Raw genomic sequence first — 10989 nt, 5'->3', positions numbered from 1 at the left:
GGCTAGCGTTGACACGGTCCGTGGGTGGACAGTGGCTAGTGGACACGGGGCAGCAAGGGAAACTGCCAAACAAAACGGGTCTTGCAGCGCCAAGGGGTCGAATAAACAGCCACTGGCTGGTCCCCTAAGCTTTGGCCAGCAGCAGCCACAGTTGCTACAGCCACAGGTAAATTTCCCTAGCGGCAGATGGCAGATGGATTAATCAATGCATACCTGAGTCGGAGTAACCTTTTACCGGGCGATCGCAAAATTCATCTCTTATCGATAAGGCGCAACGATGATTTTTTGGTTGGCTTTGCGACTTGATGTTTAGAAGCATCATGAGTAGCATTTACCGACAATAATGAAGACCGATTTCAAGGTAAGGATGATTCTGCGATACATTGCGCCAATCATGATAATTCCTAACATCGAATTATAGTTCTCAAACTTGCTGGGCACAGTTTACTGCCAGGGCAACCTGCTCTACAGCCCAGATGGCACCCATCTTTTTTCGCCAGTCGGCAACAGAGTGACTGTGTTCAATCTGGTAGAGTATGTACTCTTACAATTTCGATATTCGACATCTCATGGCTCGTAACTGACAATTCGCTCAGGAATAAATCTTACACCCTCCCCTTCGCTCATCGCAAAAACATTGCTCGTATCGGCCTTACACCCCGCGGCAACCTCCTCCTGTCCGTCGACGAAGATGGCCACGCGATCTTGACCAATGTCCCTCGAAGGATATCCATCTACCACTTCTCTTTCCGATCTTCTGTCACAGCGCTCTCATTTTCTCCTTCTGGTCGCCATTTCGCCGTAGGACTTGGTCGCAAGATCGAGGTTTGGCATGTTCCTTCGACTCCCGATGCATCTGCCGAGGGCGAGCTCGAATTCGCTCCTTTCGTTCGATACCACACCCATAATACAGGTCACTTCGACACCGTTAGCCATATCGAGTGGTCAAGCGACTCGCGATTCTTCCTCTCAGCTTCCAAGGATCTCACGGCGCGGATATGGAGCTTGAACCCCGAAGAGGGCTTCACCCCAACAGTGCTTTCAGGCCACAAGCAAGCAGTTATCGGCGCTTGGTTCTCTGAGAACCAGGAGACTATCTACACTGTTAGCAAGGACGGCGCGGTCTTCGATTGGCAGTATGTCAAGCCTATTAACCATGTCGAGGACGAAGATAAGATGGAAGACGACGATGACGACTCAGATATGCGATGGCGCATTGTTCAAAGGCACTACTTCATGCAGGGAAGCTCTCATGTGCGATGTGCTGATTTCCACCCGGAGACGAACCTTTTGGTTGCTGGTTTCTCCAATGGTCTCTTTGGCTTGTACGAGATGCCAGACTTCAACATGATTCACAAGCTGAGCATTTCCCAAAACGATATCGACTTTGTGACTATCAACAAGAGTGGCGAGTGGTTAGCGTTTGGTGCCTCAAAACTTGGTCAACTGCTCGTGTGGGAGTGGCAGTCTGAGTCTTATATCCTCAAGCAGCAAGGCCATTTCGATGCGATGAACTCCCTTGTCTACTCTCCTGACGGCCAGCGCATCATCACTTGTGCCGATGACGGCAAAATTAAGGTCTGGGACATCCAGTCTGGCTTCTGCATTGTCACATTTACCGAGCACACGAGTGGCGTGACAGCCTGTGAGTTTGCGAAGAAGGGCAACGTGCTCTTCACAAGCAGTTTGGACGGATCCATTCGTGCTTGGGATCTGATCCGATACCGAAACTTCCGCACATTTACAGCACCTACAAGACTGTCCTTCTCCTGCATGGCGGTCGATCCCAGTGGCGAAGTTGTCGCTGCTGGTTCGCTCGATTCCTTCGACGTTCACATCTGGTCCGTCCAGACAGGTCAACTTCTTGATCAACTGTCCGGCCATGAAGGTCCTGTTTCGTCCTTAGCATTCACACCCAACGGTGACTCTCTTGTCAGTGGTTCTTGGGATCGCACAGCCCGTATCTGGTCTATCTTCAACCGAACACAAACAAGCGAACCCCTCCAGCTTCAGGCCGATGTTCTTGACATTGCTGTCCGACCTGACTCACTTCAATTAGCTATTTCGACACTGGACGGACAATTGACTTTCTGGTCAGTAACAGACGCTGAGCAAACGTCTGGAGTTGATGGCCGAAGAGATGTCTCTGGTGGACGAAAGATGACAGATCGTCGAACCGCCGCAAACATGGCTGGCACCAAGAGCTTCAACAGTATCCGATATAGCACTGACGGTAGTTGCCTGTTGGCCGGTGGTAACAGCAAGTACATTTGCCTGTACTCGGTTACCACCATGGTGCTCCTGAAGAAGTTCACTGTCAGTGTGAACCTTTCTCTTTCTGGTACCCAAGAATTCCTGAACAGCAAGCTCTTGACCGAAGCTGGCCCAGCTGGCGACCTTGATGACCAGGAGGCGTCGGATCGTGAAGATCGCGTGGACACATCGCTGCCAGGATCAAAACGCGGAGATCCTTCAGCGAGGAAGAAGGCACCTGAGGTGCGCGTGACTGGAATTGGTTTCTCGCCTGCTGGCACTGCGTTCTGTGCTGCCTCGACAGAAGGTCTTCTGATCTACAGTCTTGATCAGGATATCCAGTTCGATCCGTTCGACTTGAACATGGAGATCACCCCCGCCTCGACATTGGCTGTTCTCGAGACGGAGCAAGACTACCTCAAGGCTCTGGTCATGGCTTTCCGTCTTAACGAATCAGGTCTTATCAAGCGTGTGTTCCAAGCCGTCCCCGCTCACGAAATTCCTCTTGTTGTCGCCAACCTACCTACCATCTACGTTTCTCGCCTCCTCCGATTTGTCGCCGCCCAAACTGAGGAGTCACCACACATCGAGTTCTGTCTTGTATGGATCAAGGCTATCGTCGACAAGCACGGAGCTTGGCTCTCTGCCAACCGTGCTAAGGCTGATATCGAGTTGAGAGTTGTGGCACGAGCTGTGGCCAAGATGCGGGACGAGGTCAGGAGACTTGCTGATGAGAACGTTTACATGGTTGATTATTTGTTGGGTCAAGCGCAAGAAAAGTCTGAAAAGAAGGATGTTAAGGCATTGGATAGTGGAAAAGATGTGGATGTGAAGCTTATGGCTGTTGACGGAGATGAACAGTCTGATGCAGGATCTGATGAATGGATTGGCTTAGATTAGACTGATTAGACTGTAAATACGATTCATAATACCCATGCATATTATACAATTTCCTTCCTGTTGGGTATTTTACATCTTCGCCTTGGGAATCTCTTCCCATGCCTCATCAAAGCCTGCAGATCTAACCCACATTGTACCTTCCTGACTATCAGCCTCTTCATTGGCATCCATCAACACATATACCGCCTTCAACCACTCATCGTCTTTAATTCGCACCCACTCTTTATCCTGATAAGGCTTCGTCACTCGCTGCGCCAGCATAAGCGCTCTCGCCAACTTCACAGTATGTCCGTCGTCCATAATCTTGTGAATCCTTGGAAACAAATCTTCGGCTTTGTCCACCAGCTTATCGCCGTCCTTGGGCTTGTACTCGCGGAGCAAATCCCCACGGAGAGCAGGTGAGCCGCGAGCGATGTACTGCAAGAGATCCATACGGATCTTGTTTTCGAGGAAACGTGCTTTGGTGGAAGCTGGAATCCAGGATTGCTTGTTGAGTGTGAGAAAGAAGGGCGTGGATGTTGTGTGATGCCTGTGACAGTTAGATACCAACTTTGACGATTGAATGGAGTACTTGCATAAGGATAAAGTCAAACCTAGGATGATAAGGAGGATGGAAAGCAGCGCCTGAAGCGACAAATGCAGAATTATGCATCATCTCAGCCGTTCTCTCATCCAACTCGCTCTCCTCAACTCTTACCCTCGCCGCTAAATTGATCATTTCCTCTTTTGCCCTTGCGAGAACACCATCGAAAACTCGATTCGAATCCTCCCAATGTGAGCTCTTCACAAGGGTTTCATCCTTTACAACATCCTCATAAAGCCCTGGAATAGTTTTCATCTTGGGCGGCGCATCAGCACCTTTAGCTTTCTTAGCCGCCGATGAAAGAAACTCATGATAATCGTCTCGATGAACAGCCGTCTGCGCAAGAGCAGCAGCAATAATCATGGGCTGCTCCCACTCCATCCCGTAAAGAAGTTGAATTAGCGGATGAAGGATGCCAGCAAAGATACGACTCTGCATATCGCGACCTCGCGCATCATCTTTGAAGAGATATTCCTTGAGAGTTTCTTGCCAGCCGATTCTCTCAATTTCGTCCTGGAAGAAGCGGAAGAAGGTGGCATAATTGCGGCCTTTGCCAAGATATTCGGACCAATCCGAGCCGTGCTCTAGTTTGTTAACGACGTCGGATTTCGGTTTCATAGCTTTGAGCTGATATGTTTTGTTGGCATCGTAGGCTTTGTCTATGATCTCTGTTGTCGCGCCAGTGCCGTATAGGGTGAGAACTTGATGGACGAGCTGGGTACTGTTAGTGAGGTATTCAGTGAGAATTGACGAAGACATTTACATGGTCATGAAACCCTGACTCATTGAAAAAGACATGATGGTTCTGCATGATGTTAGCCTTGAGATACACAGACTGAAGTGAGTTGAATACCTCAAGATCCTTCTGAAGCAGGTCCGTCACTTTTGAAGCCTCATTCTGACCCTGCTTCAACTCTAACAACCCCGAGTTATGGCACTCGACCTGAATCTTGAAAGGGGTAGCCATTGTTGAATATCTGTTAATCAGTATCGTGTTTCTTATAGTAGGTCTCGCAAAGAGTCGTTGAGTTGTCCGCGCCAACATGAGGAGAATATGCCCAAGTTATATAGTAGAAGAAAGCAGATGACATGAAGTAACCTGTCCACTTTATGTATGACAGTAACAATGAAAGATATTGTGTGTCCTTTTGTGACGATGATATCACGTAAAAGATGAGCTGACAAATCTGGGATCCGTAACTGAACCTCTTAATGGTGTTGCTATGACCCTCTCGGATCTCGCACTTCAGAATTGTGCCGTAAGGGATCTCGACAAAGTCCGAGTTAGTAAGATTGGGACCACTCTATGTAGTAGACGTGGTCTTATGCATGTATTAACTGATTGGTATTCACACCAAAAGAACAGCTGACTGCTAACCTAGAAAGAGGAAGGAAGCTCTCAGTCGTTGTTACCCCGGATTTCCAGCACCCTGACATCATTGAAGGCCATTTGTCCCACTTTTCTGACTAGTGAGAGAAAGCTCTTTGCTGCTTACATTCTTCATGTCTCACATCCACGTTTTGGTTTAATCAGACGAAGGCACACTAAATTTGGTGAATTCTTTCCATTTTAACCTTTTTAACTACCAATGATCTATTATAAACTGATCTGGTAAACCTATCCCATTTTTCTATACCGGTATCTCTTTTTTGTCATAAGTCTTCATATCTTCAGTATCTCATAGTTTAAGCTGTGAAGAATAATTAGTACATGTCAACATTAAGTATGAATGAGTAGTTCAAGCTTACCCTTGGTGAGAGCGGGAGCCTCATCATCAGAGTCGTCCTCGTCCATCTCCTCGAACTCAAGGTCGCTGGGGATGTCGTCGGCCTCCTGAGCGTTGGCTGTTGGTTGTTAGAAATGGTTCATCTCATCATGTAAGATGGGAATACATACTGAAGTACTTGATGGCACCGGGCCAGAGGTCCTCGGCGATGAAGACAGCGAGGTCGTCGGCGGTAGGGAAGATCTCGTACTCGTACTCGTCCTCATCATCGTCGTCCTCATCCATGTCATCATCGTCATCCTCCTCAAACTTGCCAGCCTTGCGGTCGGCCTTCTTCTGCTCCTCAATCTTGCGGCCCTCCTCGGACTCCTCGGGGGTGACCTTGCGGCCACGGAAACCGAAGAAGCAGAAGAAGCTGACACCGCCCATACCGGTCTCCTCCATGAGCTTGAGAAGCTTCTTGGAGTTCTCGGTCTCGCCGAGCTTCTGGCCAGCCTTCTCCTCGTCGTAGACCTTCTTGGCAAGGCTGAGCATGCCGTTGGTCAGGTCCTTGCCCTGCTTCCACTTGATGTCGACGGGCTCAGAGACGAGACCGGCCCAGCCGTCCTTGTGGAAGCGCCAGTAGAACTTCTTCTCGAGAACCTTGTCCTCGAACCATTCGTTCTCCTTGAACTCCCACTTGAGGGAGACGGAGCGAGGGTCGCCGTTGGGAAGCTCGAAGCGCTCAACGGTGAGGCCGGTCAGGGCGTTGAGGAGAAGCTCGGAGTCGCTGGGCTGAATGTACTCGTCAACCTCGGGAGGGGACTGCTCGAAAACGAGGGGCCAGAACTGGGGAATGTTGGCGATAACCTCAGCACGTTTGACGTAGAGGTCCTTGGTGAGCTTGTCCTGCTGACGGACTGTGTATTGTTAGTAACTGGTGTTCAAGTACTTAGTGCCAGAGTAGCTTACTGATCTCGAGCTCAACATCCTCGAAGCTATCCTCAATAGCCTGGAGCTTCTCGTAGGTGATGAGAGCCTCCTTGAGCTGCTCGTCTTGCATATCTCCGGCAGACATTTTGAATGATGGGTCGAAAGACTCGGGACGCATATAATCAATCTCGAGTAGAAACTAGGAAGAGGAGGGGTATCTTGTAGTCGTAAAGCACAAAAAGGAAAGAGATTTGTATGAGGGAAGAGAGAAGAGAGGGAGGGAGGGACGGTGAAGGTGAGGAGTTTTATTTATTTACTTGTTTACTTGGGACTAAAGAGGCTACTACCCGCACCTAATCCAATTTAAAAAGAGAAAAATTTCATCCTGTCCCATCAAAAAGCTCCATGTGCTGCTTTGCCTCTTAGATTTGCTGTAAAAGCTCCTCAGCGGTGAAAATCAACATTTTTTTTTAGGTGGGGTTGTACTGATGTCATTGGTTCGCCTTCAAGCCCCGCGCTAGAGGACCCCTGCTTTTTTCACAGTCATTTTTTTGCCTCTGCAGGTCCCCTAAAAACGCTGCAGAAACGCGTGGCTTTAGTGGTCCAGTTGTCAATCATCTCCACTGTAAATGGAAGCTTTGTGTTTCTTTACAGGGGGTGAACGGCCCACTGCAAGTTTTCTTAGGCGGGGTATCCTTGGTGAAGGGACTTGTTTAATTGAATTGGATGAATCCATGCTTCTTTTTGGAGGGGAAGAAGACAGAAGCTTGGCTTTCGTTAAGATCCGGCCGGAAGAATGAGTGAGACAACATAAAATACCCGGGAGGCAAATCATGTTCATTATTCCAGAATTGTATTGGACATGTATGCTATTAGCGTCCTGCATGTGTTCACATTCTGGGATCCTTCCTTCACCCATGCATGCTGTCAGGATACGAAATTGTCCGATGAAAGCTTGGACCAAGGAAGTTGTTCTCAAGCTCCGTGAATAACTTCACAAGACAGGTACCGAATAATAACAGTAAGTTTTTGCTGATCGCAAATAACCTACATGGTCACTTGACAGAGCAAGATCAAACGTTAGTACGCTATATTCATCGGAAAATAAAGATCGAAAAGTGTCTAATAAACAATGGGTTCTGGTCTAAACACCAAGCAGTGCATCACAGCAAAGGAAAGTGAATGAGAATACTCAACGTTAATCTTTTGTGATTAACAGGCGCCTTGAATAAGCCATTTTCGGAACACAATATGGCATCCTTTCCTTGTTGATACTCTGAATGGCAGGAGTCACATCCAGTAGTGCTGTAACTCGCAGTGCATATCTGATAGAATCGCCTCCAATGGCGTTGTCACCAGACCATCAGAAAGCAATCAATACCCTGAATCCTGCCTTTAATCTCTCCCTCAATTCATCTTCTGCAGTCTTCTCCGCTGCAAAGCATACCACTGCTCCTAACTCATTCAACTGATGATAACCTCAACTCGATATCAACCAATATCATCCAACATGTCTACTCACTCTGCCGAATCCCTCCGACCGATCCCTCTAGAAGTGACAGTCTATGGTCCCTACAACGCCCTCAAAGCTGCCAACTTCGGCGCAAAGCGTCTCCTTCTCTGCCGCAAAGGCTCCTCTAGAGTCGGCGGCCTCACCCCTGAAGTTGAAGAGCTCGAGTATCTCAGAGACAAAGTCCACATCCCTATAAGCTGTGTTATCCGATCTCGCGCGGCCCCTGATGTCAGTAGTTCCGGCGAGTCTCACGATTACATCTACTCTGAAGACGAGGTGATTGACATGTGTGAGTCGATCCGGAAACTCAAGGAGGCCGGCGTTATGAATCCTCTTCGTGGTGATTCTTTCGTCTTTGGATGCCTGAGACGATACCACGAAGGGAAGAACGCGGTTTCGAGAAGAAGAATGGTTCTGGATAAACCCCAGTGTCATTCTCTCGTTCGTGCAGCTAAGCCATACGGATCTGTTTTCAACCGCGCCTTTGACGACTTTGTCGAGCGAGGAAACTGGAAGGACATCATCTCTCAACTCTCCGATATAGGCTTTACAGGTGTCATGACCGCTGGAGGTCCAGGAAGATTCAACAGGCACGTAGAGCGTCTGGCAGCCATGTGTCACCATCTTCACGACATTCAACTCATCGTCGCTGGTGGTTTCCGCTGCCCTGAGATCAACAAGCTTCGAATGTACGCGCACGATTATAACATCCGTACAGTCTGGATCAACGGAGAATGTCTCCGCCCCAGGGAACATGTAGATCCAGAGACTACTGAGATGAACAGCGTCATGGGGATGATTGATCTGCTCGGCCTTCAGACGACGGATTAGATGTCCACTCACGACATTGGCAAGCAGGTCTTTTACTAGTTGCAGATCGTCCAAAGTTCTATCAGAAGGGCTTCGGACTACATCACTAAGGAATACAAAGGTCTTATGGAATGGAAAGTTACGAATGATGATTTAGGGAGCATCTGAATAGTTTTGAAGTTTGCTATCTGTTCAGTGAACCAAAAATAGATAGTTCAAGCCTTGGATGCCTGAGTGTTTACGACGAGGGCGCATGTGACTCATTCACTGAAGTCCTAGATAAAAGTTCAAGTGCGTTCAGCATGATAACATCAGGTACGGTGGACTCGACAGCCACGAACTGGCCTGTCATTCTTCTTAACTTCACGATGGACTCAGCTGTGTTTTAGAAGTCCTTTACTAAGTTTGTTGTTGCGCAGAATCAGATGTATCTACATGAGCAAGCAAATATTTTGGTTCTCCTGTTTCCCCTTCAGCTATTCTTGAACGCTGCCGTTATTGTTTTCCCTACTATAGCAGCCTGCATATTGGCCCAAGATCAGTTCAGAATAAGAAAGTATTCCTACATTCATGCCTCCATCCATCTATACCATCGAAAATCTCTTCAGTAAATGGTTTTTCTGAAAGCGGTATCGACACCGCGCGATGAGACTTAGGGCAATAGAAGAAGCAAGCCCGACTCATGCCAAGAAGAACATCGTAATGAGGTCTGTGAAGCCTCTGGCTTGGAGAACCTCCGAGTTGAGCATGTTCGTATGCTAGATGCGTTGTCCTTTGACACACAATTCAAGTCCGTGTGAAGTGAATATATCAGCTCTCGAACGGAACGATAGACGAGGTTTGCTAGCTTGCATCGCAGAGTTGGCCATGCAACAAGTCAGCATTTGCCCGTGCTTACGGGGACCAAGTCTAGAGTATGCGGCTATGCTCCTCAGTAATGATAACCAAAATATGGATATCCCGTGTGAGGACCGAAAGTATTTTGATTTTGTGATACATATCTGGTTGGAGGTTCGACCCAATATTTCTTTTCTTCAAGTTTATTTCGCAGTTCCTGGGTCTCTTGTTGATAATTCGCTCGCATCGCCTCCTTCTCAGCTTCTGCAGCCACAGTGATCAGAGTGTTGTTCGCTTTAAGCTTGCGCATTTCCCGTTCGAGTACCCCTTGCTTAATCCGGAGGAAGAAGGGATTGTCTGGGAAAGAATGACTCGATTCGTAGTTGAGTCTCACAGGGAGGGCTCTTATACCTGTTGATAGAGCGCACCAGTGCGGCTCATGATCTACACAGATCACGGCATTGTCTTTTGCAGGGAGCTGAGTTGTCCAACCTGGGTTGACGGGAGAACCCATTCTGGCCCCAATATGCACAACCCCTTGCCCTACATCAATATGGAACTGGGAGTTCTCTCTCAAGTACTCTATGTCCTCTTCTTTGAATGGCTCAATGACTTTCGACATGTCACATAAGTCGTGGTCGGGTGAGAATAGACGGTGGATGTCATCGTTGTAGTAGACTTCCTCGTACCAGTGATCCGGAAAAGCTAGGTGACTGTAACAAGCCTTTTTGCCATCGATTTCTGTTAGTGATGCGGGCATAATAGGAGGACCTATAGACCAGATTGACCCAAGATGCATCATTTCGTGTATCTCTGTCAGACTGAGCCCGTCGGTTGGCAAAAAGGGGCCACCGAGAGCGGACCCGTCCTGCATGGCTGGTGTGAGAAACGCAAACGGTTGCTGGACGTCGCGTCCGAACGTCTCAAACATCTCTTCCCACCCAGTTCCTCGAACTTGATATTCTTTTGATACATTCAGATCGTTTGCGTAGTTTGTGCTGATGAAATCATATGGGTGCCCATAAGCACCCAGGCGGTAAAGCTCGTGATACTTGAGCCAAGTAGGAAAGTAGGCAATGAACACACCCAAATCGACAGGCTCGACTGGGATAAAATCTCTGACTGGCTCAGCTCTACGCTTGCTGCAAGCCTCTATCCAAAACCAAGATTTGACAGCATGGATTATCTGCATTCTTGTAATGAAGGTTGTCGGGTTTTGCGTTTGATAATCGTCGACAGCCTTCTAGACGTTCTCCGGTATCGTTTTATCGTTCATTCTGAAAGCAGGAAAAGCGAAGAACTCGAAGCCTTCGTGTCCAGTGCCATATGACCAAGAGAGGTGACGCTCCAAGGGAATAACCCTACTAGATCGTGTTTGAGTCGAGGGGTGATATTTGAATGCAAGAGCGTCATCCAGGGGATGATGTTGAAGGTGTGCCGTTGTTATGCCTTGT

The 10989-nt window shown here is 48.2% G+C and overlaps 5 protein-coding genes across 5 annotated transcripts; 2 read left to right on the top strand and 3 right to left on the bottom strand.

The window, feature by feature from the left end:
* Positions 1-316: 316 nt before the first annotated feature.
* On the top strand, positions 317-3182 carry B0J16DRAFT_413493 (periodic tryptophan protein 2). Its single transcript, XM_046133376.1, has 3 exons — positions 317-361; positions 422-534; positions 597-3182. The coding sequence occupies exons 1-3, from the start codon at positions 344-346 to the stop codon at positions 3151-3153; spliced, it is 2688 nt and encodes an 895-aa protein (XP_045984996.1). The 5' UTR covers positions 317-343; the 3' UTR covers positions 3154-3182.
* Positions 3183-3187: 5 nt separating this feature from the next.
* B0J16DRAFT_107671 (uncharacterized protein) lies at positions 3188-4958 on the bottom strand. Its single transcript, XM_046121382.1, has 4 exons — positions 4590-4958; positions 4500-4541; positions 3729-4450; positions 3188-3682 (listed from the first exon to the last, which is right to left on the bottom strand). Exons 1-4 carry the CDS (start codon positions 4779-4781, stop codon positions 3223-3225), a joined length of 1416 nt encoding a protein of 471 aa, XP_045984995.1. The 5' UTR covers positions 4782-4958; the 3' UTR covers positions 3188-3222.
* A 332-nt stretch (positions 4959-5290) lies between these two features.
* On the bottom strand, positions 5291-6780 carry B0J16DRAFT_338795 (nucleosome assembly protein). Its single transcript, XM_046127480.1, has 4 exons — positions 6415-6780; positions 5634-6362; positions 5486-5581; positions 5291-5427 (listed from the first exon to the last, which is right to left on the bottom strand). The coding sequence occupies exons 1-4, from the start codon at positions 6551-6553 to the stop codon at positions 5423-5425; spliced, it is 969 nt and encodes a 322-aa protein (XP_045984994.1). The 5' UTR covers positions 6554-6780; the 3' UTR covers positions 5291-5422.
* A 1105-nt stretch (positions 6781-7885) lies between these two features.
* B0J16DRAFT_370964 (copper homeostasis CutC domain-containing protein) lies at positions 7886-9038 on the top strand (the record flags this gene model as incomplete). Its single annotated transcript, XM_046130377.1, has 1 exon — positions 7886-9038. The coding sequence occupies one exon, from the start codon at positions 7886-7888 to the stop codon at positions 8717-8719; it is 834 nt and encodes a 277-aa protein (XP_045984993.1). The 3' UTR covers positions 8720-9038.
* A 431-nt stretch (positions 9039-9469) lies between these two features.
* On the bottom strand, positions 9470-10841 carry B0J16DRAFT_107650 (uncharacterized protein). Its single transcript, XM_046121381.1, has one exon. The coding sequence runs from the start codon at positions 10725-10727 to the stop codon at positions 9630-9632; it is 1098 nt and encodes a 365-aa protein (XP_045984992.1). The 5' UTR covers positions 10728-10841; the 3' UTR covers positions 9470-9629.
* Between the last annotated feature and the right edge of the window lie 148 nt (positions 10842-10989).

This window comes from Fusarium flagelliforme (genome assembly GCF_020744385.1).
Source record: "Fusarium flagelliforme strain FIESC 12 MPI-CAGE-AA-0113 chromosome Unknown B0J16scaffold_3, whole genome shotgun sequence".
NCBI lineage: Eukaryota > Fungi > Ascomycota > Sordariomycetes > Hypocreales > Nectriaceae > Fusarium > Fusarium flagelliforme.
This window is presented reverse-complemented; position numbering and strand designations above follow the sequence as displayed.

What these genes read in the sequence shown, in the direction of transcription:
- B0J16DRAFT_338795 (XM_046127480.1), bottom strand. Translation starts at nt 6,553, where the DNA reads ATGCGTCCCGAGTCTTTCGACCCATCATTCAAAATGTCTGCCGGAGAT. An exon ending in GGATGTTGAGCTCGAGATCA is followed by an intron (nt 6,363 to 6,414) that starts GTAAGCTACTCT and finishes AACAATACACAG; the next exon opens with TCCGTCAGCAGGACAAGCTC. An exon ending in CGGTGCCATCAAGTACTTCA is followed by an intron (nt 5,582 to 5,633) that starts GTATGTATTCCC and finishes AACAACCAACAG; the next exon opens with CCAACGCTCAGGAGGCCGAC.
- B0J16DRAFT_107650 (XM_046121381.1), bottom strand. Translation starts at nt 10,727, where the DNA reads ATGCAGATAATCCATGCTGTCAAATCTTGGTTTTGGATAGAGGCTTGC.
- B0J16DRAFT_107671 (XM_046121382.1), bottom strand. Translation starts at nt 4,781, where the DNA reads ATGTTGGCGCGGACAACTCAACGACTCTTTGCGAGACCTACTATAAGA. An exon ending in TGCTTCAGAAGGATCTTGAG is followed by an intron (nt 4,542 to 4,589) that starts GTATTCAACTCA and finishes AACATCATGCAG; the next exon opens with AACCATCATGTCTTTTTCAA. An exon ending in AGTCAGGGTTTCATGACCAT is followed by an intron (nt 4,451 to 4,499) that starts GTAAATGTCTTC and finishes AACAGTACCCAG; the next exon opens with CTCGTCCATCAAGTTCTCAC.
- B0J16DRAFT_413493 (XM_046133376.1), top strand. An exon ending in ACTGTGTTCAATCTGGTAGA is followed by an intron (nt 535 to 596) that starts GTATGTACTCTT and finishes CAATTCGCTCAG; the next exon opens with GAATAAATCTTACACCCTCC.